The sequence below is a fragment of the Euleptes europaea genome, chromosome 5 (assembly GCF_029931775.1).
Source record: "Euleptes europaea isolate rEulEur1 chromosome 5, rEulEur1.hap1, whole genome shotgun sequence".
Lineage (NCBI taxonomy): Eukaryota > Metazoa > Chordata > Lepidosauria > Squamata > Sphaerodactylidae > Euleptes > Euleptes europaea.
In genome coordinates, this window is record NC_079316.1 from 115,109,668 (window position 1) to 115,136,697 (window position 27,030).

General features: G+C 46.0%; 1 protein-coding gene across 1 annotated transcript in view; it reads right to left on the minus strand.

The window, feature by feature from the left end:
- Positions 1–27,030, minus strand: part of GBF1 (golgi brefeldin A resistant guanine nucleotide exchange factor 1) — an 89,294-nt gene that overhangs the window by 26,854 nt on the left and 35,410 nt on the right. The window contains exons 5-24 of the mRNA XM_056850558.1: positions 24,123–24,254; positions 23,295–23,413; positions 22,757–22,865; positions 22,295–22,355; positions 18,495–18,549; positions 13,417–13,564; positions 12,046–12,266; positions 11,211–11,379; positions 10,627–10,838; positions 9,436–9,534; positions 8,625–8,819; positions 7,933–8,113; positions 7,414–7,551; positions 6,234–6,322; positions 4,324–4,526; positions 2,965–3,088; positions 2,543–2,668; positions 1,865–1,947; positions 1,419–1,655; positions 883–976 (exon numbers count right to left, since the gene is read on the minus strand). Coding sequence (XP_056706536.1) covers positions 883–976; positions 1,419–1,655; positions 1,865–1,947; positions 2,543–2,668; positions 2,965–3,088; positions 4,324–4,526; positions 6,234–6,322; positions 7,414–7,551; positions 7,933–8,113; positions 8,625–8,819; positions 9,436–9,534; positions 10,627–10,838; positions 11,211–11,379; positions 12,046–12,266; positions 13,417–13,564; positions 18,495–18,549; positions 22,295–22,355; positions 22,757–22,865; positions 23,295–23,413; positions 24,123–24,254 — 2,795 coding nt within the window. The remainder of the gene's footprint in view (positions 1–882; positions 977–1,418; positions 1,656–1,864; positions 1,948–2,542; positions 2,669–2,964; positions 3,089–4,323; positions 4,527–6,233; positions 6,323–7,413; positions 7,552–7,932; positions 8,114–8,624; positions 8,820–9,435; positions 9,535–10,626; positions 10,839–11,210; positions 11,380–12,045; positions 12,267–13,416; positions 13,565–18,494; positions 18,550–22,294; positions 22,356–22,756; positions 22,866–23,294; positions 23,414–24,122; positions 24,255–27,030) is intronic.

The window sequence follows — 27,030 nt, forward strand, 5'->3', positions numbered from 1 at the left end:
AAAGGCAGCCCATCCAAGCTGCATCCAAGTCTCTGACCCATTCCCATGCATTCCTCAGGGGCTTGTGGTAGGCAGAGCTGGTAGGGGCCTGTGAAGCAGGCCAAGGCGGTCAGGAGGAGTCACAAAAATGATGGCAGCACTTAAAGAAGCCCCCCGTGTTTGCGGTGGGGGTCACAGTGAGCGTTTGGGTCCCGGCATCCACCAAGAAGGTGACTTCTGCTTAGCCAGGACTTTCGGCATTCCTTGCCCGGACTTCCATGTGGGGGTGCGATGGAGTTCTGAATGTGACAGCCAATCATCACACACGATTACAGAATGACCCCTCAGTAACCCCTACTGGATGGGGAATAATCATTCCATGTCCCTGGGAGGAGTGGCTTGCACACCCACTCCTCCCTCCTCTACTTAATGGAAAATAGGGGGGGAGCCTATTTAAAAAAATGGGTGTAAAAGCAGGCAGCTACTGCTCCCAATGCAATCACAGAGCCTGCACTGTCTGTGTCCCTCCCCCCACCCCCCAGCATTTTATAAGGGGCTGGGGCATTTGAACAGGCATTCAAAAACCACCTGGGGGTTGTAGCCCACACCCATCTCTGGCCCTGCCCCAAGAACAGGGAGCGGTCAGTGCTGGTGGGCTGCGGTGCTTCTGCATTTGGGCAAGGAGGACCTTCTTTCCGTACAATCCACCCCTGACTTGAGGGGTTCCACCTGCACGACAGGCGATTCACTCCCCCCCACCCTGCCTCCCTCCCTCCCCTGCCGATCAGGAGAGTTTCCCTCGAGTTCCTCCTTCCCTTTTCAGCATTTTCCGCAACCACAGTTATCGTTAGCCTACAGTTTGAAACCAGCTTCAAGGTCACTCCAAGCCCCTTGCGGACTCACCTCACTGTTCAGGGCTGTGAATTTGCAGAGGGAAATGATCAGATTGTCAAAAACATCACTCAGGCCGTAATGGGCAGCTATCATGGCACATTTCCTGAAAGACAAACCGCAGCAATGGAAGAACAACCCACTCGCTGAGTCTTCTGCAATCCCCACCCCCCAAGTCACCTTACTCCACCTTACTCTACATAAAGCTTTGTTTGCATCAGACATAACAGCGAGGAGCCTCGCCAGAGACATTCCGGTGCCAACATTCATTCACTGATGTCGACTTTCACAAGGCCATGATGTGACACAGCTTCATCATAGCTTAAGAATGGCAGTGTCCAAAGCGGGCAGACAGAAGAGCCACCCCTACCTGCCAGGGCCAAGGGGAAAAAAAGAACCTTGCAGCACAGACACCCACTTTCCAGCCCACTGTGTTGTCATTGGGCTCAAGCGCTACACCTCTTGGCCAAAGACGCGTCGGTCAGCCGAAATAATGAACAGCCCCATTAAAAAAGGCAGCTCTGCTGAATGCTGTGAAAACAAGTTACCTGAATCCAGCGAGCGCCTTCTGGATTATTGTTTCATCTAGGCTTTTATCAAAAACATAGGAGAGGGCGGCAACAGTTGGCCCCCACGTCATGGCAAAGAGGTCGTGGTCATAGCTGCCAGGCGGCACGTGCAGAAAGAGTCCTTCATCAGTGGCCCCACGGTGCAGCAACACACTCCAGACGTAGTTTTCCTTCACAAGGCCAGTCTGCTCCTCTGGCATCACTATCTCCTCATTTCTATCAAAGATGACAGCAGAAAGATTAGGGATTTTTTAACCCTTTGCATCAACGCCCTATGTATTCCATGACGATAGCCTAATAAATTACATGGAGCCCTACAAGAGTCCCAGACCAAGTTGGGAGGAGGCTGAAAAAGGCGAGCGCCTCATCAGTTAGAAGGTCTTTCTGATAACGTCCTCCTTCCAGGGGCAAACACCAACTCTTACTTGATGGCATGGTACATGTCCTCCAGCATGTCTTGCTCAAAGTCTTTGCCTCCGTTTACCCCTTTCAGGTTTTTCCGGAATTCCTGTAAAGAGCAATGAACAGCCACTGTAAAGCTTCTACTAGGCCCACAGGAATTTCAGATGACACCTAACTGGCATCAAAGTGGGTGTTCCACAAACAGGGTTTCCAGCGGGTGGGGGGGTCGGTATTGTATGTCGTCAGTGACTCCATGAATCTGATCAAGGTACGTCAATGAAAGGCAAAAGAACACCTAATCCTAAATTGTGATATTTCTTTGAGTTTCTTTCTGCATGGCTTGCCCAAACCAGGCTTTATTATCACAATGTCAAGTGTAGGTGTGTTTTATCACTAACAAACTGTACTACAACTTGGGGGGGTGTAACGTTATGTTTTAGGAAATTACAAGTCAAGTTGAAGGGGGGGGACGCTAAGGCGCTTAAAGAGCAGAAGAGCACAAGAAGGGTGCTGCTGGATCAGACCAGTGGTCCAGCATCCACTCTCACGCAGTGGCCAAGAACAGGGCACAGAAGCCGAGGCCTTCCCCGGAAATTGTCTCCTGAGGGCACAGGGATTCAGAGGTTTATTGCCTCTTTAGTCAGCACAGCCAACAGAGATGCCTAGACATGAAGAGAAGTAGCTACTGTTAAAAATCTCACCTCTAGAGTCATGGGTACACTCTGTTTCCGAACATTATGGTTGTGCTGGTCAGTGTTCAGCATAATAACTGCATAGGCCAAGGCAAAGCAAGCATCACTATTAGCAAATGGGGACCCATTTGATTTCTGAAAAGTAAACAGCAGTGCAAGTCAGAACTGTTATAATCCCGCAAAGTGAAATATTTTCTTTATTGCCATTTGCTCTCTGGTTGCTCTTACTTGCTTTTGGAAATCTCCCACACAGAAGTGCCCACCCACTGCTGGAAAGTCCTGACTGAATAGCCCCCCCTCCCCGCCTCTTCCTTTATTATTGCCCAACTACCTCTGAAGAAAGACCAGCCTAGCAAAAAGAGTTGCTTCACATTACCTTAATGGTGGACAAACAAGAAATTAAAGGGATTCTCATGAGTTTCAGAACTTACTCGCCAATGTTCTGTAAAGGCTTCCAAAAGTCTATGGATGACAGGAGCTTCTCCCGGCAGCCGGAAGGCTTCTAGGTAGAGCCTCAAGGCTTCATCCAGCCGTAAGCCTTGGAAGCGGAAAGTCCTGAAATTAAGGCAGTGGCGCAAAGGCAACAGTTAGAAGATGGTGACTGACAGCCAGGCTTATGCCCCAAAGCTTTTGAGGGCCTCAAGAGGTAAGACGTTATTTCCTGACAGTGACTTCATGGGCAGGAGTTGGGTTTGCTCAGACTTCTATACTTTGCCTTCTTCAAAAGTAGGCAAAAGCAGTTGATAGGATATTAGCCTCCTGCTTTTAAGTGTACAATCTATAGCTGAAGATAAACAGCCTATGGGACTGTAGCGTGAGAATTATTACTCTTACATCACACAGAGACTGCACTGAAAATTCTCTGTGTGTTGCGAGAGGGGCTGTGGCTCAGTGGTAGAGCCTCTGCTTGGCATGCAGAAGGTCCCAGCTTCAATCCCTGGCATCTCCAGTTAAAGGGACTAGGCAAGTAGGTGATGTGAAAGACCTCTGCCTGAGACCCTGGAGAGCAGCTGCCGGTCTGAGTAGACAATACTGACTTTCATGGACCAAGGCTCTGATTCATCATAAGGCAGCTTCATGTGTTCAAATAATTCAAATAATTCTCACGCTACAATTGGCGCCCAACGTGGGGCTCGAACCCATGATCCTGAGATTGTGTCTCATGCTCTACCGACTGAGAAAAGAGCACAACATTACTTTGTTGTGCATCTGTAAATGGTTAGTACTCAGGCTCTGATGCAGGGAGCCCTAGAACACTGAAGGGAGGGCAAGAGAAGGACCCAAGCAATAATCTGCATGCCTGTGTGAGTATTGGGCACATTTAAGAATTTATAGATTATCCCATCATTTATTACAACTTTATGTTGCCTGCAGTCAGATCACAGTGTATTGCTCAGAAAACCTCTCCGTCCTCCAAGGCCTCCTTAGGGAAGACAGCAAATACTTCTCTGCACATAATATACTGGAAACCCCAACCAAAATGAACACAAATGCATCTGTTTCAAAAGTCAAGGGAGCCAGTGGGGTGCAGTGGGTGAGAGCGTAAGGTGCGAACTCAGAAGACCCCTGAAGCTCAGTGGACGCCCGGTTGCCCCCCACTCTCTTTCTCAGCTCAACCCATCTTGCAGGGCGGCGGTTAGGAAAAATGGGGAGAGAATCCCTTGGAGGAAAGCTAGAATAAAGGGGCATCCTCAAACAGCCCCTTCATTCACTTTCCTATGCACAGACTCTCCAAACAGGCTTCTTCTTCATGACCAAATCAAAGGTAAGAGCTGACCACTGCTACTCACCCCACGAAACTGTCCAGCAAGTCTGCAATCTTCCGGTCACTCACAAATTCCCCAATCATTTTCTTGTCCAGCCTAGGATTCTCCCTCAGCCACCTGGCCACCTCATTGTTATCCATGGGGGAAGCCAGAAGTTTCTTCTCCTGCAGAAACTGAATCCCCTTTTTCGGCTTTTGGTTGAACTGTTCTGAACCGCTTATCAAGAGCTGAAAGGGGCAGGAACAAGGGAGTGTTACCCGGAGTGGCCCTGCAGCCCTAAGCTATTCCCTGCTCTTCCAAGTCTCCCGAATGAGTCCTGAAGATGAAAGCAATGCCCTTAAAATGACACAAAGATGAGCAGCAGTGTTTTCAGAACTAGATATCCCTCACCTAGCATGTTTACTAGAGATCTAAGCCGATGTTAGAGATATGGGTCATAAAGAAATATAATAAATTTGAGCAACATTTTCCCAACACAATGCAAGTTCTTCTGTTCTTAAGTAACTGTTGGCACCAGGAGTACTAGAAGGAACTGCAACATGTTCATCCTTTTGTTTTGCAAAAGGGTTGTAGCCAATTCCTGATAAAGCACATGGCGTATGTACTTTAACTGTTCATCACATTTACCAGAATTTGGCTTCTAAGGCTCTCGAATAGGTAACACAAGTGTATAATGTCATACGCAACCACCCAAGAGAGGGTTAACGAAAGGTTGTGTGTGTCTGGAGATCCAACACAAACACCAACGTGAACTTTACTAAAGCACCAGAATAAATGTCAGTTCTCAGCTACTGCCCATCACAAGCAGGAAACAACACTCCTGGCGAGTGTGACACCAGCTCCTATAGACATGTACAGCAGCTCGTCCTTCTTTGTTTCTCCAGCCAAGGTTTACTTCTCAAACATGACTCCAGGCACAAATTTCAACCACCGAAACTTTAATTCTCTATAAGAGACGGCAGGAGCATTCCTAACCTAAACCCCCTGTGCAAGAAAAACCCGCCTTCCAGCAGCAAACAGCATGTCTGACTGCATTAAAATTTCTAATGTATTGTATAATTGGGACACCTAGCACAGAGGAGATTAGCTCAGCCTTCTGTGAAACTGTACATCACAAGCAGCTGAAACACCAAGGGACAGATTCAATCTAAACCTCTGCCCTGCTTCTTTTAACCTGAGTTGAAAAACAAAGGAAATAGTACTAAAGAGCTGGATGTTGGGAAGGGGTCACAAGGTATCACTCAATAAAGACGGACGCATCCTTCCAATGCTGTTTTTCACCCTGTAGCCAGCATTGGGAGGGGGGGGTCGTCTCTAATTGCCCTCAGAATTAAGACAATGTCGGAACTCAAAAAGCAGCAAAAGTTGAAGCCGAAGGAAGACTTGGGGATTCAGGTCTGATTTATGGGCATGATACTGGTGGAAGAGAAAAACTCCCTTCCTGATGCCACATTTTTCCTTACCTCATACAGGCTAGACGATTTCTTTTTTGTAAGCTGTTCTGAGCATCCAGAAAAGTGGTCAGAAAGTGTTTTAAACTAACAAGTGAAACTATGGGACAGTTTTCAGATGTTTTTGTTTCCATCCATGCAGACACTCCCCTCTGCTTCTCTCACCGGGCACCCTTCTTGCGCTCTGCTGCCGCACCGCTGTCTCTGTAGCCCGAGGAGACGGCCATTCCAGCTGTCTTCTTCTACCTTACAAATCCCCCATCACTGAGGCTCCTGACCTCCCCACATCTGCCTGCCTCCGTCTGGTGCAGCGCATTTAAACGCTCACTGAAGACTCACCCATCCCTCAGGCATACTCAGATCTGATTTCTTCCTTTACCTTCTCTTGCCTTTCCTCACACACCCAAACCTTTCAACTGTAAGCTGAGAGCAGAATCTTTGACTTACTGTAAGTGTTTCAGAAACCACAAGAAGAATCCATACCTTCTTTTTACTCTTAATCTTTATCAATTCAGTTGTTGGAGGCAGGAGACAGGAAAAGCGAGTCGGCTTCCTTGGCATGGTCTTCTCTGCTGAAAACAAAAGCAGGGTTCTTTCCTGGGAAATCCTTCCCAACAGCTAGTACCGCTTATTCTACTAGGCTACCGCCTCCCCTCTAAACCAACCCAACAGCACCGCTTTCGTTGTGAGCATCAGTCCTGCAGGAGAATACAAGTCCACAAGGGAACAATACTGAGATCTTGTCGAAGGCTTTCATGGTCAGAGTTCATTGGTTCTTGTAGGTTATCCGGGCTGTGTGACCGTGGTCTTGGTATTTTCTTTCCTGACGTTTCGCCAGCAGCTGTGGCAGGCATCTTCAGAAGAGTAACACTGAAGGACAGTGTTACTCCTCTGAAGATGCCTGCCACAGCTGCTGGCGAAACGTCAGGAAAGAAAATACCAAGACCACGGTCACACAGCCCGGATAACCTACAAGAACCAATACTGAGATCTAGCCACACAAAACTACACAGGACTGCTTCACACATTTCAGGAGAAGTGGATGCACCGTAAAACACCTTCCTCTGTATAAAGTACAAGCTTCCTGACTATCTTTTTTTGGGAGGAAACTGTGGAAACACAATGTGAGGAAACACAGCTGAGGGAGGGAGAAAGAGGTGCAAAAATGTTTCACACATTAAGGGACAGAAGAGAGTATGCACACTCTCTCATTAATGTATATTAGCTTCTATTGTAACATATGAAGCGGCCCAGAGACATTTTAACCACCTCCATCCAAACCCGTCTTCGGTGGTAGAACACCAAAGGGCTATCAATCCTAGAGATTCATTCCCTTCACTATAACTTGAAAAAAAAGACCAAAAAGAGAAGGGAAACAATACATTTTAAAGTAAAACCTCTTTGAGCTCTCTGCTCAGGGCCATAAAGCAGCCAGAGGGCACAGCAAGAGAACTCAAGAGATGTCCTCTCTGTATGGGGAGTCAAGCTTTTTCTGACTGCTTTTGGGCCAAAGCTAACCTTTTGCTGCCTAGTCTCCCTACAGTGCGAACAAGGACATCAAAAGTAACGGCACACCCACTAATCATAGCACAACTACAGGCAGGAGAGGAGGAAGGAAGACATTAGAGGTGTCCATGGCACACAAACGTTCCCCCAGATTTACCTGCATCGTTTCCCCCCTCCACCTCCAGACAGCCTCGATGGTCCATGGGGGCGACCACTGAGCAGCCGTTCGTGGCGGGGCGTCCTTCCAGTGGTTCTGAAACAGGGGGTTTGTTTTCTGTCAGTTGCCCCTCAGCAACTACAACAGAAAGAGACCGACTACAGTCATCCACGGAGGACATGGACACACTCTAAATTCACCATGTTATTCTGTAGATAAATGTATTCACTTTGAGAATTGTAGCCATTTGCCTCTGGAGAAATGAAATTATTGTTTAAGTGGGCAAGAGCCCACTCAAATTTATGTACAAAATTAAAAAGGAAATGGATGGATTTAAGCCTTGCCGACAAAATACCCAAAGAAGACAGTCATGTTAGAGAGGTTCTGGCACAGCTGCATCTGGGCTAGGCCACACCCCACACACAGAATGGAACCACGGTGAGAGAAGGCAGCCGTCTGGTCTAGAATCCCAAAAGGCAGAAGCAAAGAAGATGCAGACATCAAACACAGAGTTCTTACTGGTTTCTTTGATTCCAGAAGCCATTTCTGTTTTCAGTTTCAAAGCTTCCTTCTCCTGCTGGTAGATGCTGCTCAGTACTTTGGCTTGGCACTGTGCCTCGGTGCTGTCAATCACCGTCAGCAACGCTTCAAGGGATAGCAGGTGAGTCGTGTACAGTTGTCCAGAAACAGGAAAGGCATTCTGGGAAATCAAGAAAAGGTAATTTAATGCTCATCTCTCTATTTGAGCAAGCAAGAAAACTACCCAGCCACTCTGAGCCCGACCTTCGGGTTGGGGAAAGCGGGGTAGAAATGTAATAAATAAATAAATACCCAGGAAAAATCTAGTCAGTCTTAAAGCTCCATTAAAACCTCTGTATCATAATCCTGGTCCTCAAACCCGTCCCCCGAGGCTTGTCCTCTCTCATCTCACACATTGCTCTTCTTGAATGCAAAATCTGACTCATCTTGAAGTGAATTCATATTTTCTGGCAGCGGGCACAGCTGCTGCATTTACCCATCTCCAAACACATAGTACCTCACATGCTCCCCGGAGAACCTCAACCCAGGAATATGTCCCCCCCAAGCATCTGGAGACATGAGCGCCCCCATTACACTTTGACTTGCTCCTCACAAAGGACACCAGCAAGCATTTTCTACAGTACTCAAATGTCTATAGGGAAGAAAGCAGCAAAGGAGCTCCTTTTCAGGACCTTGGAGAGCAGCTTGGTGAGGTCTTCAAAAAGGTTAGCGCAGTAGTAGTCACAGTCATAGTTGATGTAGAGCTCGGTGACGAAGCCAGGGATCCTCCAGAGCTGGACGATGGCCTCCAGGGCCATCTCCTTCATCTCGTAGGGCATCTTGGGGTTCTCTACAGTGATTATCTCCATCAGCTTCTTTATGTACATCTGGTCGGGAAAAAAGAATAGTTAGGATACAGAATGGAAAAGGAAGGCAGAGATTAATTTCATGGGAAATGCAGGGTCCTTTCATGAACAATATTGCATTGATTTAGAGATAAAGCCAAATAATGCCTTGGCAATATCCAAAATAAGCCAGGGTCTCACCCATTCTTTCTTTTCCTTATTTGCTGCAATCCCTTCTCCGTCCCATTTTTATTTGGGAAAAACCTTCATTTACCATTACATGGGAGCCCTGACATGCTCCAAGGTGTTTTCTGTTCACCTTTCTTGTACATACAGAAAAGGCTTACAAGAGCAAGGCAGGTGTTCCTTTCTTACACTGAAATATGCTTTAAGAAACAGTGTTGTTAATTGACACCTGATTTATACGAAATTGGGATTTACCTGGAAACCCACAGCAGCAAATTTGTGCATATGACCAATATGTACACTTGATACATCACTATATGTACAAATCCACTTGAACAGGTCAAAGAACAGAGCCTGAATATCCCTACATTCTCGGACAATAGCTGGTAGAAATATGGCAGAAATACATATCCATGAACCCAACCACCATTGAAACATTATTACTTTCCAAGAACAAGGCAGCCAGACTCACCTCTAGCTGGAATTTCAGGTGTTCTCTCATACTCTCAAAGAGGAGGAAACAAACTCGAAGGGAAGCGGAGTACAAATTGAGCCGCTCCACACTCAACAACTGGGGAAGAATTAGGTCAAAAGACGGTTAGCACACAAATACTTTTCTTCCTCCTCCACAGAAAACAATTCCACCTTCAAACCCCAAATCATAACACAGGGGACCCCAACTTTTTGAGCCTGTGGGTACCTATGGGATTCTGATGCAGGGTGGTGGTCACAACCCCAAAATGGCTGCCACAGGAGGTGGAGCCAAACACACAGAGGAAGTGAAGGGAAGAAGGTAATTTATTTATTTACAGAATTTATAACCTGCCTTTCTCACTGGGACTCAAGGCGAATTACACAGAGTGAGTCAACTGAATCACAACAGGATGGGGCATTCAGTAAACAATGAAATAGGATTTGGGTTGTAGAACCAACCAGAAATCTAAAAAACAGAACTGAAGCGAAGTATAAGGGTTAACATGACACATTAAATGATTCAAAATTACACAATAGGATTCAACTTAACAGCAAACTATACAGTCCCTAATAATTTGCCCAAGTTACTCTGTGAATCATTTTCTACAGTGCTACCCTACTGCTTGCTTAGAAAAACCCTCTCAAGTAACTGAGTTTTGCATACTTTGTGGAAAGCCAGGAGCGTGGGAGCCTTCCTGACCTCCTTGGGGAGGCCGTTCCGCAAGGTGGGGGCCCTGAAATCAAACCTGCCCTCAAAGTTTCCGTGCACAAGATTAAGTCCATGAATGTTGAAGTCCCCAAGAATGATGAATCTGGGTGTCTCCAACACTACACCAGAGATCACCTCTGCCAATTCAGACAAGGTGCCCACTGGAGAACCAGGCAGCTGATAAACATGCAGAATGCTTAATTTATCCTTAGCCCCCTAAGTGAGATTCATACAATCTATGCTGGTGATGGTTTGCTGCTGCTGAAACAACACTATTTTACTCTGAATAGCCAATCACATCTGCAGTGGCCAATCAGAAGCCCAGCTGGGCAAGAGCCCCACTCCTTTCCGAAAATACTTGGTGGGGCCAAGAAAGGCATCACATTGGGGATCCCGGTCATAACAAAGGCTTCTTCTAAGATGCATTAATGCAAAGGCCAGGTTTGTACAGATACAAGCACCCACACAGCCCAAACTCACTTGAAAGAGGTAGCGACATAACTCCTCCTTGACGAGGCCCAAGAGGGACGGGCACCTGGCCACGGAAGCCAGCTCCAGGGCAACCGTGAGCAACTGCAGCCCCATGTGGATCATCACATCTGAGTTGTGGCGATCATGTGGGTTAGTGAGGGAGATGAGGAAACGGAGCAGTTCTCGGATACAAGGCAATCCATAAGGGACTAGTGCTGTTCCTGTAAGAAAATACAGAGGATAAATACATTTGCATGCTGAGAAAAAACACGGGGGAGAGCAACAGAACGTAGTAGGCCCACAATAATAGCAAATTCTACTCCGGCTCCTTTTTAAACAGTGCAAAGAGACAGAGAGGGAGGGACAAAGACAGGAAAATATGAACCACTGTGGTCTGAGTGTCTGACTAGGAGTGGGGAGATGCAGGTTCAAATCCCCACTTAGTCATGAAACTCACAGGGTGAACTGGGGCCAGTCAGCCTCCACCCAATTTACCTTGTTGGGTTGCTGTGACAGTACACGTGGGTTACCCCAATGCGAACTCCTTGCAGAAACGACAGAGTACAAAGTAGGAGGTATACCAGATCCCTCACCTTCCTTCTGGGAACACTGCGTAAAGCGCACTCCCCGGGGATTGACGTAGTCCATGTCGTGGACAGAAGTGGAGTCTGAGTGCTCAGTCGTAGATGTGCACTCCTCTAGAACTTCTGGGATGGACTCCACCGAAGCAGAGGGCGTCTTTTCTTCTGGGGGGTATTCATCCTTTAGGCATACAAGTCAATATGAAGGAAATAAAGTAAATATAAGCTAGCACCACCAACCCATCCATTCAAAACCCAACACATCTTCATAGCCAGAACATACCCCAAAGGTCCACCCTGCAGCCAGATACCCTACATCCAAAGCCTAGGGATAGGGCTACTGAGGAATATAATCTGTGACCTGTGCCATCAAATTTCCCACTCCCTTTGTTGACTGGGGCAGAGCGCTGCTTCCGTTTATTTTGCTGCGGGATGCTTGACTAAGGATGGAACTGGGATCAAAGTGAGCAGACATGAATGGCCAATTGTCTTGGTGCACCTTAAATAACATCCACCAAAGCCAAACAAAGCGCAACCAGCCTCCACAGGCCTTTTCATAACGGGTCTACTGCAGCCCTTATTCACTGACCACACAGGAAAGTAGAACAATACACCTGTGCTGTAGAAAAGGTAGGGAAAGTGTAGAAGTAGAAGGAACAGGTAGAAAAAGCAAGAACAAATGACTCTGTGTCCACACAAAACAGATCTGGGCAGATCTGCTCCGAAGCTCTAGAAATCTCTAAAGGGTGTTCTGCATAAGACTACAGTGAGACCAAGAAGGACAAGACAAACGTTAGCCTGCCGGCCAGAGCTCTGAAACGCAAACGGAGACAACAGAACCTCATACCTGGAGGTCTAGCTGCTCTCTGCATCTAGGCTCACTTAAAGGCACGGTTGCGCTAATTCCCAAAGGGCTGACCGGCTGCAAGTCTGTAAGATCTTCTTTCGAGTTCATGTGGGAGGAAACCTCCACGCCGCTGTCAGTAGATGGGCTGACTGCAGACGACGTGTTTTCTGAACTTCCAGATGAGATGGGAGAAGGGACATCAACAAAACTGACTCCTCCTGCTAATGAGGAACGACAGCAATAAGGAACACCCCATAATTAATTAAGGCACACAAATACACACCCAGTACTGAACAGCACAGAGCCCCCTTCCCATTTGCATAGGCATTTTGGGTTGGACTGCCCCTGGGGACTCCAGTGGAACACAGCAGCGGACCTTCTCACTGGGGGGTGGGCTGCTCAAGGTACGTTATTATTATTATTTTACTTGACACATTTATGTATCACCTTTCTACCACAGCATTCATGGCAGTTTCCAGTTCAAAATAATGCCTACGCACAACACAAAAGGAAAAGAAAGGGAGGAGGAGAAGAAGAAACACCCAAACCCTTCCTGAGATGCTGGCCAGGGACACTGTGAAAGAAAGAGAAAACTTGTGGGATAAATGGCTGGGTGAAGGAAGGGAGTTGGTCAGGTGGTTCATTCCTTTGAATCAAATTGATCCACTGAAGAGCTTGAGTTACTTTTGAATACCCTTCTGAATACCCAGTACCGGAACAAGCTTTGTCCCAAATATGTTAGCCTAAGAGTGAACACTGTAGTTCAATGTGATTTTTACTCCAATCATTCTTTTGCTCAAATATCTGGATAGCCCCAGGCTAGTCTGATCTTGTCAGATCTGAGAAGTTAAGCAGGGTCGGCCCTGGCTAGTATTTGGATGGGAGACCACCCAGGAAGCCCAGGGCTGTGACGGGGAGGCAGGAAACCACCTCCGAACATCTCTCACCTTGAAAACCCTATGGAGCCGCCATAAGTCAGCTGCGACTTGATGGCAAAACAAACAAATAACTAAATAAAATGTAAACGTTTTAATTATACTAGTTTTCACCCTACTGTAACAGAGGAACAAATCCTGAAACTTTCCTGTAATTACAACTGATCTCCTCTGGAAGAAATGGCAAATTTGGAGAGTAGACTCAATGGCACCAAAACCCTACTGAGCTCCCTCCCTAGGGAGCACCCCCAAATCTCCAGGAATTTTTCAAGCTAAAGTTGGCAACTCTCTCCGAACTCCATTCTCACTGTAACTGCCAAATGCTATTTCATGCTGGTATTTGTCAATGCAACCATGGTTCAATACCCCTGTGGTTACAGATTTTTCACTGTATTAAAATAACATGCCCCATGGCCAGAGTCAGCTTTCCCCTCACCTGTTATATTGCTGGGTGTGCCTGTGCCATTGAAAGCGGGCGGCTCTGATCCTGAAGGTACTTTGGTTACGTGGCAAGAGGCTCGTGGGGATCGCTTCTGCTTCTTCCATTTTGACGAGTCACTCATCCCTCCTGCTCTCATTTTCAACTGTGAATACCAAACACACACACACACACACAACTCCTATAGCCATCCAACTTCAAACAGGCAACAGCATTATGTGAGGCCAGGATCATGCCAACTTCCCCCAAGGATATTAACCACAAGCTTTGTACATTACCTTGTAAATAATTTCAATTTGCAAGTAGATAAAAACTTGTTACCCTGATGTTTTGAAGAGAGAACCGCACTGTCCTTTCTCTCTTTATACATATGCACAGATTAAAAAACAACCACCACCACCACCTCTGATTTAAGAAGAGGAGTTAAGCTTATTTATTATGCATTTATGCACTAAAATCTACAGAAAATTTAATGTCAAGTTCATGCCTTGACTTCTGTCCCATGTAAGTAGTTGTAGAAAAGGGCAAGAGTCCAGTGGCACCTGGCAAGAGTCCAGTAGCACGGCTACCCACTGTGAATTATCTCCATGTAAGTAGTTGTTCAGTCTAGCACACAACATTACCGGTCAGGCTCCACATGCTCATAATTTGCCCAGCCCTTTCCACAGGGTAGTGGAGTGACTTCTGCATAGAGAGGGGGGATATAAATATCACCCCCTGCCCAATAAGCCGCTCTTCATCTTCTTCCCAGGGTGCAGTCATTCGGATGACAGGAACGAATTGCAAGCACAAACAAAAGGGCTTCCCCACACACACACCCCGCCCTTTGCTTTCTGTAGCCACTCCTCCTATATTCACAAACAGTTTTTTCCATTGTTGGACTACCAGTGTATCACTGATGCTCCGGGGGGGAAGGGGGAGTAAATTGTTCAACTGAAGGCAAAGTTGCCCCTCCATCCATATTACTACAATGAGAACTACCAGATTTTGCCCATCAACAATATCATACATAATTTTTATTGCTGCTTGTTATTGCTATGAAAAATTGGTAGGCCTTCTGCCCAGTAATCCCTAACTCCCCAAACTGGAACATAAAGGGATTTTTAAAAGTTTAAACCAAATCTCTCATAGCTTTAAATCAGGTCTTGTGTATAAATTTAAACAGTACAAAGTTAGCATGTTGCTTTATATCTAACCTAAGCAGAAATATTCTTTTCATCAAACCCGTATTGGAGTATCTTTGGGAAATGACTAAAAGATCTTCCATTATAAATCATGTACACCCTCCCACTCTCTACACTGGACAAACAGGACAGTCCCTACTCAAAAGAATAAATGAACATAAGTCTGACATTCAAAACTGCAACACTCAGAAACCATTGAGAGAACGTTTTAATCTTCCAGGTGATTCCATTGCTAACCTAAGAGTAGCAAGTCCTCAAACAAAGAAATTTCATAGGGAAATTACAACGTGAGTTTGCTGAACTTCACTTCATTCACAAGTTCAGAACACAATGGACCCACACACACACAGCGGAGAAGGGACACAGGATTCTTATCTAACTACAAGATGCTAGTTTTCTGCCCCTAAACACTGCATTATAGCTCTGAATCCTTAACAAGAATTCTTTACATCACCCCTCCCATCTTCTGACTAGGATAAAAGGACTCAAAGATCTCCATTGAAGGGAGCTTTGATGCTTGAAAGCTTAGACGCTGAAACTTTTGTTGGCTTCTAAGGTGTGACTGGACTCGAATCTACCTGTAGATCTGTATGAAACATGAATATCTACCTCTGATGAGGAAGGGGCACTGAGGAACATCATCCTAAGCCACAACCATGAGTGCGGAGCAGGAAGATGAGCCAGTTCCCTGACCAAGACGACACCAAAACATACATCATCTCCCTACAACGGCTTAATTCCCGGCCTTCACATGGCACAATCGCAGGCTTGGTTCAGAACACCAGAACTATTTATTGCTGGGGGTAATGGGATACAGGGAGACCACCACCTGGATCTCATCTCTCTGCCCTCCTCTTCTCTTCCTTTAACTACAGGTCCAGCACCAATGGATAATAACCTAAAATATCATCAGATATAGATAACGTTCATAAGGTCTTAAGAGCTCCAATCACAGAATCATAGAAGTGGAAGGGACCCCCAGGGTCATCCACTCCAACCCCCTGCACAATGCAGGGAAATCACAACTACCCCCACTGCACACCCCCAGTGACCCCCTACTCCATACCCAGAAGATGGCCACACACCAAAAAACCCTCTAGTATATCCCTGGGCAATATGGCCTGGAGGAAAATTGCTTCCTGACAACTATCAAATGCAATTCTTCCTCATAAGAACTACGAAGGAACCTGCATAATTTGTGCTTTTATTTATTTATACCTTCTTAGTCACCTTTCTGCGCCCTGTTTAGGGAGGGGCTGTGGCTCAGTGGTAGAGACTCTGCTTGACATGAAGACAGTCCCTGCTTAAGCCCCTAACAGTATCTCCAGTTAAAAGGATTAGGTGATGTAGAAGACCTTGACTCGAGACCTTGGAGAGCCACCGCCAGCCTGGGTACACAATGCTGACTCAGATGGACCAGTGGCCTGATTCAGTGAAAGGCAGTCTCATGTCTTCATGTGTTCATGTTTCAAGTATGATATACAGATAAAAAATGTTTACACAAGGCTTCTGGTGGAACTTTCCTGCCAAGGTGAGAAATGAAGGAAGTCCTTGTGCACTGCCATTCCAACTTTATTATAAGAGAAAGAATTCCCAGTCAACCATGGCGCACAGTCAGAGATTGGAAACCTGGGTCTTGTTCTAGCTAACTACACAACTGCAGAAACGCTGAGGATACAGAGCCTCCCCTATGCTGAAGCCACTCCCAAGCCCTTTAACATCGTGCAGCGCATGGAAGCTCACCACGCTCATATCTACAGCCAGAAAACCTTCCCAACAATAATGGCTCCCTATCCCCCTCCTGTCCAGCAACTTCTCCTGTTCAGTGCTTTATGCACCCCCACAAGAAAAGCTCCCAAAGGGCACAGTCCACACGAGTGCCAACAGACGCTAACCTAAGCACTGACCACTAGTAGCCTCTGCCGCCCCTGGCTTATGTCCTCGACAATTTCTTTGAATGTTTTGACAGCTGAATTTTGGATCCTTGCAAGGCCGCACAGCAAGCTGGCTCTCTTGCTTGCTCTGGAAAGCTCTCCTCCCAACACGATTCCACACAGAAGCACACCTTGCTGCATGCATTCTCCCCCAAAGCCATGCTGCGTTAGTAACAGGAAGGAAAGCATTTGTTGCACAACACAGCGACACACACACACACACACACACCGCAACATTGTATGCAGAAGGGAAGGAGAGAAAGAGAGACCTTCAGTTTCTGAAAGAGGAGTACTCTCTCTAACTGGTTCAGGGCTTTGGAATGTTCCCCACTACAAAGTTCCAGTCTGTTGAGGAGATATGGAGACATCTGTGAAAGACAGTCACATGTATGGTTTGAAAAAAGGAAAGGAAACCAAACCCAAAGAGAATTAACGTAACAATGCAAGGAATGAGACCAAGAACATGGCAAGGACAGACAGGACAGCAAGACTGGAAGCCGAAGCCCTCAGAGCTCCAAAAAGCCACCAGCTGACTGGCCAAAAGCTCCCGTGCCACATTCTGTAAGCAGCGCCCACTTACAGAAAACCAGTCAAGCTTTTCTTCCGCTATGTGACACACCTTTCTCTTTAACCTCTCGACCCTGCCTCTGTACCGGATAAATATTTGCAAGCACCAAGTGCCAAAAAATACCTCCCAAAGTAACACTGACCCTGCTGGTACAAATCCAGCTGAGCCTGCAACAACAGAACACCTTCTAGGACATCAGTGAAGGAGGAAATCTTTGAGTTCCCAATATCACCATGGCAGAAGCGGGATTTGAACTCCCAGATCCTAGTCAGACAGTCTGATCACTACACATCCTCATCTCCTCCCGTTATGCCCACCCAACCAACCTGCAAACCCACAAAGGAGAAGATGTTTTCAGAAGGCCTATTCTTCTCTTGTACTGATACAACTGCTAGCCAGCACAAATCTAAGACCTTCTCAAACTCTGGAAAAGGACCACTTGACACTGATGGTGCTGCACAAATAATGAAAAGGGTCCCCGGTGAAGTGTCGCTTCTTGTTTCAGTTTTAGTAAAAAAAAGAGAGAGAGAGCGCAAGAGTCCAAGCAGCACCTTAAAGGCCGGCAATGTTTCTGGCAGGGTGCCTGGGCTTTCGTGAGCCACAGCCCACCTCTTCAGGTACAGCCTACCTGAAGAGGTGGGCTGTGGCTCACGAAAGCCCAGCACCCTGCCAGAAACATTGCCAGCCTTTAAGGTGCTGCTTGGACTCTTGCTCTTTTCTACTGCTACAGACAAACACGGCTACCCATCGTGTTTCGGTTTTGTTTACACAAATCACCTATCTTCTCTCGTTCTCCTGCTGCAACTGTTTAGGAAGGGGAAAGAGCAACACGTACTGTGAAGCATTTCACAGTAAAAAGTGAAACAAAAGAAACTGGGAGAAACTGTCAGTCGTTGGGAGGAGGCAAGAGCTCCGCCTCAGAAGGACCTTCGTACTTCCTTCTAGGCCACGTGGAGGAACTGGCAGCTGTTCTCAGATTCACGAGGCAACTGACAGACGCAGCCCTGTTTCTCTTCTTGGATGACAACAAGATGCCGACAACAAGATGCCGAGTTGCACTACTGACGAGCGTGTGCGTGCATTTGCCCTCCTTTAGTCACTTGGCCAGGCTGGCTCTTTGGCGGCTGCACCGCAGAGGCCCAGCTCACTCACAGCCCTCAGCAGCCCAGGAGGGGACCGGCATCCCCTCCTGGGCCCCACATTGCCTCTGGCTGGGTTTAGCCCACGCCCCAGCAGGAGAGGACAGGCGACCCTGGTATGGAGCAACAAAACACCTTTCACCAGTCTTCTTTTTTAAGGAACGCTAAAAAACATAAGAGTAGAGTAGCTACAAGCATTTGGAAGAAGAGGAGACAGCAGCAGAAGAATAAGTATCCTTTTTTTTTTTACCTTCTTTATGTTAGTCCCCACATAGCTTTTAGGCTCTTCTTTAAACTGAGACAACCTGGAACAACAAGAACAGATAGGAATATCAGGTTAAGAGAGAAAGGGAATTGCCCCTCTGCTTGTCTGGCAGTAGGAACTCCCAACTCTGCATGTTCTTTCTCTACCCTTTTCCAATCCAAATTTTCATGAGAAAAGCATTGATCCAGGCCGTTCACGTGCAGGGACAGCAAAATATAAAGATGTGACTGAAACTGTTATTTTCCAAAAAATGATTGGTCTGACCAGATCATCCACTTAGTGCTTTATGGACACAGATCAATAACAGTTCTTTACTGCTGGGTGAAGCTCTCCCCAGCATGGTTAAAATATACCTAAAACTTCAGTTTCTCATTTGTAACTGCATAATACAATAGAGAAGAAAATATTTTCTTTACATGAATCTATAATTTTGAGTTTAGTGCCTTTTTGGAACATGTGAAAAAAAGCAAGATTAGATGTCCACAGGGCTGCTGCACCTGCTCATTAATATTCGCACACCTTATACTATTGCTCAGAGGACATTATTTTTAAAAGACTGATCAACACAGAAATAGTTACTGAAAATACAGGATCCAGACTTTCCACAAAAATATACAATGTCTTGCTGGATCAGATCCAGTGTCCAGATAATCCAGGGTAACTAGAACCGCATACAAAGAATTTTATATGTGGCTGCCATGCATTTAAATAAAGGTGTTATAAAAATTTTCCATTTTACTTTCAAACACTAGATAACTAATAATTCTCAGAACTGAAAGCTATCAACACAGGGTGCAACGGCAGCAAAAAACCCAAACCTGATATTATCATCCACCATGGGAGCCAGCGTGGTGTAGTAATTAAGGTGTTGGAGTAGGACTTGAGAAACCCAGGTTCAAATCCCCACTCATGCCTTGGAAGCTTGGTGGGTGACTTGGAAAACTGTCACACACTCTCAGCCCTGACCCTGGCTAGTATTTGGGTGGGAGACCTCCAAGGAATACCAGGGTCGTGACACGGAGGCAGGCAACCACCTCTTGCCTCAAAAACCCTAAGTCAGCTGTGACTTGATGACGGGGGGAAAAATGACCAAGATCTTTTTTTCAGTAGGTCACAGCCAGTTCAGTTCCCACCATTATAAATGTGATCAGGATTATTTGCCCCAATGTGCACCCCTTTACACTGGCTAAAAATTACATTTTACTTGTCATCCAGTTTACAGAGATCTTTTTGGAGCTCCTTATTCCACTATGCTGAAGGATTTTGTGCCATCTGAAAGCCTGGCGACATCTAAGCACAGGATAAGTTGGCATGGACGCTCCTCATTATCGGTGGCCAGACAGGTGTGTGTTTGATTTCCTTTTTAAAGGGCTGCATGCTTATTGATAGTGGACATACGGACAGACAAAAGCTGTTCTGGGGTTAGGGGATGTCATGACAAAAATTTGTAATAGGCTGTACGCCTCAGAAAAGCATAGAAGCAAAGCCTCTAAAGGGCTATGACGAAGAAAACACAGAGAAAAGCTACAGATGGTCAAACTAGGCTGAACTCCTTCTGTTTCCTAGTCACTCCACATCCTTAAACAACCTTGGAATTAATTCACTAATCTGTACTTAAACAGGTAAGGACTCTCTGGACAGCAACAGAACAGGAAATCAGTGAAATAAAAAGTTGCCAATGCAGAGACTGTAGCTACAGTCAGTGTTCATAGCTTTTGAACTTGTCAGGCTTCTATTCAGATAAAATACTCCACACATTTTTATTTTTGTTTATATCCCGCTTTTCTCCTTGAGAGGGGCCCCAAAGCATCATTCTTCCCCTCCGCCACTTTACTCCTCCCACCCTATGAGGTAGGTTAGCCTGAGATGTTGCAACAGGCTGAAGGTCACCCAGCAAGCTTCCGTGGCAAAGCAGGGATGCCAACCTGGTGCCCCAGGGCCTACTCTGACAGGGTGGGCTGGCCGTTCTATCCATGGGGCAAAGTTCCAGTGGGCCCGTGTCCTGCCCTGCCTCCAACCAGGGCCTGTCAAGCCCAGGGACAGAAGGCAACACCTGGCCCAGGGAAGATGCACATGGAAGGATGTGGCACATGGATACAGGTGCTTTGCCCAAGCAAGCTGCATGTAGCACATGGACGGAGGCACCTGCCTCAGGTGAGCCACATGCAGCACACAGCCTGGCACACCCAGCAGAGCAGCGCCAGATGTGTGGCTGGAACAGTATGACGGCCGGCTCTCCCTCCCTCTTCCTTTGGGGGGGGAGGTCAGGGCAGGCCAAAGCCCCTTTCACAGGGCTGTTTCTTCCTCTCAGTCCACACCACGCCTGCTCTCAATACTCTAAAGAGTGTGCTTTAGGCAAGAGAGGGGTTAAAGTGAGCGCTCTGACTCACTGCGCCTAACCAAGGGAAACAAAAATTTGAATCATGCATAAGTTGGAATCCAAACAATCAACCAAAAGCAAGCAGGGCACAGGCACGAGTGCAGGCAGCCAGGCAACTCTTGACCAGCCTTACAGCAGCCTCATCTTTGCTTTGGCAGGAGGCAAGGGACAAGCCAAAAAAGATGCAGCTGGGTCTAGTTGCCATGACAACCTGCCCGGTGCAAGTTTAATCAACGAAGGTTGAGAAAGACCTCTGTCTGAGACCCTGGAGAGCAGCTGACACTCACAGCAGACAGCACTGGGCCAGACAGGTTGAGGGTCTGACACGCGTAAGTAAGCCTCAGCAACAATAAAAACAACAATAATCGGGCTAATATTGGGAATTTGAGGGGGGCAGCAGGGTACACGGCTCTGCTGTTGACATAGGCTTTTTCATGACTTGGTTTCAAATGGTGTTTGTATTAATCTTTTAATATGCCAAGTTTGGGGTCAACTTTAATGTTCTTGTTTTACTGTAAACTTCTTCAAGCAATAAGGAAAAGTGGTACAGAAGCCTGTGTGTGTAATGTGCAATATTCCTCTTCCACCCCATTTTTTTTCCTAATTCTAGAATTTTGCTGTCCCTTCCCTAATGGCTAAAATTCTGTTGGTCATTCTGCGGAATGCCCTGCCTGCGCTGCACGGATGTCTGCCCTCTCCAGCAACAATGACCTCCATGCCGAACAATGGCAGTGACCTTCCAGGCCAAAGTGAAAAGTAGCTTCAAGGAGCCATGTAAAGAGAGCGACAGGATTTGTTTTTCAAGTCTTTGGTGTATAAAAAAACCCTCTCAATCTTAACAGGCCACACTCAGGAAAGTAGAATCACTGTCAAATTCTCCTTCTAAAAGTTCCCCAACTCCTCCTCCTCCCATATTGTCCTGCTGGGGCCCTGAAATCCGCTGGAACTGGCAGCTCTTGGAGTTAAGTCATCAAAATGTTAAAGATGCACAACGAGGCATTCACAGTGGGAGCCAGTCCACAATTCCGCCTATTTTCCACAGGCAAGCAAAAAAATGTTTTAATTAGTTCAGTCTTCAATAGCAAATGACTGATGCCTCTATTATTAATTAATTTGTACTGGGTGTAATGTTATTGTGTTACTGTATGACTTGGTTTTACGTGGCACTGTGTCCTTGCTTCCATGTTGTATACTGGTGGTATAAAAAGCCAACAAACACAGAGACACTGAAGCACAGTGATGGAGAAAACCAGTTTGGGTGAAAAACCAAGCTTTGTAAAACCAGATAACGCTTGGGCTGGATTCCTTTCCTGAACACCCTCCCCCCCCCAAAAAGGACGTATGGAATCTTCCTACACTTGAAGGGCCATCTAAGCAGAACCGAGACAAACACAAGGAGGTTTACCTTGTGAACAGCAGCTGTACCATGTCGACCAGAGTGTGCTCTGCAGATTTTCTCAATAACTCTGAAGACAAAAACAAATAACACAGGTGTCATTACTCGGTGTGATATTATCTAGAGGCTTCTCCAAGCAGACTCTCCTCCAAGTGTTGTTTACAAAGGATTACCGGAAATTTATTAAAACCAGCTCCAGCCTCAGCTGTGCAGCAAAACGTGCAATTGTGCAGTAAGTGGCGCTACTGAGCTGAAGGGTGGAGGCGGGGGGGGACGGGAGTGGCTGAACACAAAAGTGGTGCAGGAACCCGAGTTTTATTAAGCTGTAGAAACTTGACCGTGCCAACTTAGCATACTTTAGGCTTGTTTGCATTCCAGCACATGGCAACACTGCAGAGGGTGGTCCCAGTCACTGGCAAGAGGTCCTGCCGACCTGGGAATGGCTGGAAAATGGTCGGTGCGAAAACCTACCACTGAGCCTCATCTCAAAGCATATACGAAAGCAGGACTGCATGATTTCACACACAGACTCGTTGGTAAGATGAGCTCCGACGGGAGTGAGGAGAAGAGTCCGCAGAACCTGGCAGAAGATCAAAGCAACAAATAAAAAATGCAACACTGTGTATCTTGGTGACTTTCGCACATCAGACAAGGAATTTGCGCATAACAGAGATGTGTTTTGCAAGTTTCAACTGGAGGGAAGGTGGGATAAGAGCTTCCTTGCCTGTCATTCCACCCATCGCTCTCATCCCCTTAAGGGAGGCTAAACAACTCTGCCTTCAGGTATTACAACTTTACCAACGAAAGAGCTCTGATTCTGGCAACAGCAGATTAAAAGCTTCTATCTGAGACCAAGTACATTGGTCTGGGTACGCAAGCTACACGTTTAAAAATAAGTTGACTGCTGAAGGTTCAGTGGAGACAAAATAGCACTGTTCTCCCTTTGTCCAGTCTCCAGTAAACAAGATGCACCGAGCACCTGCAAGAACTCACAGCAAACAGTCCATACCTGCAAGATCTTCATCAGGACCACCTCATCACTCGCAGGGTCTGTGCCCACAAATCGGGCATGCGTGACAGCATCTGCCATGTTCTCCATTCCCTCAGCTGTGCCCTCATGGCTAGAATCTGTACGACACAGGAGAAATTGTGGCAAGGTCAAACCAAAAAGAACCGGGTCGAGAGCAAAATGAACCTCTCATTTGTGCCGCTTCCTCTCCCCCCCTTCCTGTACATCGGCCTTACTCACAGGACGATTAGAAACAGAATTCTAAATGTTTCTTCCTCAATAAAACAAACTCCTATTTGGCCATGAACAAAAGATGAAAAAAGAGTTTGAGAAGTGCTGATTACATTCCAAGAGGTCCAGAATGTTGAGAGTAGATGAAAGTCAGTAAAGGGAGTGAGAGAATTAGCCTTCTCAACCACTTGTGCTTCTAAAAAGAGGTGTCTGCAATGTTCACAGAATGTATTTTATTTATTTACTTCATTTGTACCTCGCCCTTCTCCCCTATGGGGACCCAAAACAGCTTACACCATTCTCCTCTCCTCCATTTTATCATCACAACATCCCTGGGAGGTAGGTTCAGCTGTGAGAGTATGATTGGTCCAAGGTCACCCAGCGAGCTTCAGTGGCAGGAGTGGGGATTCCAACCTGGGTCTCCCAGATCCTAGTCCAACACTTCAACCACTACACCACACTGGCTCTCATGACTACCCAACAGTTCGTCCATAATCTTCCAAATATCACAGATACTATTGACCGGTCCAAGCAACACTTTCATGAAGCAAGCAGCAGTTTTAGGTGACATTAAAACCAACCGTTCCAGAGCCATACCTATTAGTGCATAGGAAAGGAACTTGTTCACGGATGTCAGGGCCAACCCAGTGATGGGGCCAGTAGTATCTTCAGAGCGGATAACTTCCAGGAAAGGCCGAAGAAAGACAATGGGCTCAATCGTTGAAAGGTCTGGGACAAAAGGCAAAATCACAGTGTCGTGAGAAATCCATATTCGTGTACTGCCAAAGGAGGAAGAGTAAGATTTACTTATTTGAGACCAAATTGGAGGGAGGGGGGACCCTTTACACATAAGTGACTAATATGTGTATATGATTCTAATTCACTTGGCAGGATGCAGTATGATTATTATTTTTAATTGTTTCTTGGTGTTAGCTGTTTCATATTATATTGTTTTAACTGATAGTTTTATGGGAACATGCTAAAAATAAATGGCTGGAATTGTCAGTCAAATAACTGTTAAAACTACCACCAAACTATAGCACCGTAAGATTTGGCTCCAAGAGGAAATTAAGCAGAAAATCCCAGACTACACCCACTTGTCACCTGGGATCAGGTGCCCCCCCTCCAACCATCCACCCCCCACGTCCACTTGCAGGGCTTTATCTCTCCCAGCAAGCCAGTGCCCCCCTCCAGCCACTATAAAGGCCTGCTGCCTTGCGGACACCTTCTGCAAAAGCCCCCTGCAAAAGAATCCATCCCTCCTTCATCCCCTGAGCACGAAGGGTTTGGGGGGGTCTCATCCCTGACCCCACACTGGGGTCTGAGGCCCTCAGAAAACGCTTGACTGTTTGGTGCCTTCAGAGCCCAGTGTGGCATCTGGAAACACCCCACACCTCTCTCAAGTTGGGAGAAGGGCCATGTTTTTAGAAGCCACTGATTTTAGCTGGCTTTGCTGGACGAGGACAGGAGCCCCACTGTTCTGTAATGGTTTCAGACCCTCCTGAAGGACAGATCCCAGAAGGGGCTTGCAGGAGACTGCGACTCCATCCTTTGGCCACTGGCTTGCAAGATCTCCTACACTATTTAGCAACCATGTAAAACCGCTGAGTGAGGTTGTCTGATGACTCTACTGACGACACTCAGTTCCACTTTTCCAATTATCCAAGACCAACGGTGGCAGTTGGGTTCAAACTAGATGAGGGCAAATAAACTGAAGTTAAATCCAGACAAATCAAAGGTTTGGGGTATCAGCTGACACATGAGTAGGCATATAACCTGCTTTGGGAGTTGTACACTCTCTTTCACAGTGTAGAAGGGGGCGTTCCCGGGTCTATTTATTTATGGATGTCCAAGTGGAAGCCAAAGGTGCCGTGTACCTACTTGGGCCCACACACTAGCTGCACCCTCCCAGGGCAAAAAAGGAGCCGGCCAGCCACAATCAACAACAACAATAACAACAGCAGCACCTTTTATTGGCATATATGCAATTAATACAGGGGCTAAAAAACAAGAAGCTAGGAAACTCCTGCTGTGGAGTCATCCAGACAATGCATACTATATTTGAAAAGGTGATAATGCAGCAAAAAGAACACTTATAGGACAGATGTATAAACTATTACTTCAATTTGAGACAGAAACAGAGCAAATTAAAACATGTCTGCATGTAGTTCCTCTCAAACCTGGGCCTACAGAAACACAGGAAACAGAACTCTTCATAGAGCCTTCCAGTAGAAGAATCATTAAGGCAGATACTGGAAACAATCTGAAAATCTAAGTATTAAAAGTGGCATTTACATTGAAAACCGTAAAAACTCTTGCACAACAGATAAAGAAAGCCGGGGAGAGAGAAGAGTTAACCCCATGGCTGAGAAGCATTTCCCAAAACATTTAAACACATGCTATAACTGTGACTTAATTTCACACTCTTTCAGTATGGCAGAAACTTCCACCGCTGACTGACAATCATAGAGAAAATTCAAAAAAAAAAAACCCCACACACAGTTGCTTCACCTGTTAACTTCTGTCAGTAAAACAATGACCCATTCCAAGGAATGGCAAAGCCCTTCAGTGGCGCTACTCACATTTCAAACTGTCTGAGAGGCCAACCATACAAGTGCATGTGAGGAAGAAGCCATACTTTGCTTTCCTTTTAAAAAACGAGCTCAGGTGACATTCCATCACATAGGTTTCTACTGCTGAAGAAGAATAAATGCATCATTTATAACTTAGCATATAAAGTTGTACTAGATGATGTATTTATGGAAGGAAGGAAAATGGCAAGTATGTCCAGTGCTTGAGAAAGAGTTGCAAACTGCTGCACCCTGTGCGTACCTTAGTACGTGTATCTTTAATTTTTTGCAAACTTAGATACAGGAAAAATAAAAGTTAAAGGAAGTGAATGAAAATACATCATTTGGAAGAAACTCTCTTGAGTCACATACTGGTAATTCTACCCACTGTAGAGGTACTGGCTGCAGATACAATATTAAGTACAACAAATCCCATCAACTAGTACAACTGTATATGCTAAGTTATAAATGGTGCATTTATTTTATTAGATAGTGAAAGAAGGTTAGGTTTGACAGGGAAGTAAGTACTGCATGTATTTCAATTTTCCCCCCAAAAAAGTCCACTTTGGAAAAAAGTTTTTTCTCCTGTGGCTTCAACATTTCGAGAAATTTTACATCTCTATATCTTCCATGGTCAAAATAACCTTAAGGCTTTCACTCTATATCACGTCTGCCTTTGAACACATTTGCTGTTTAGAATAAAACTAGGAATTTCCCCTGAGCTTTAACTCCACTGTACAGTTAAGACTGATGCTTCCACACTGTACTCTTCAAAATCTTCATGCTGAAAGAGACATAACTCGAAGTACAAATGGCAGGCACATGTGGAACAGAGAAAGTTTCTCCCACCAAAAAAAAAATCCATTTATAAAGGCCTATTGTTCCATAAAATTAACAGCAATGCATGGAGGTACTGGCTGCAGATACAATATTAA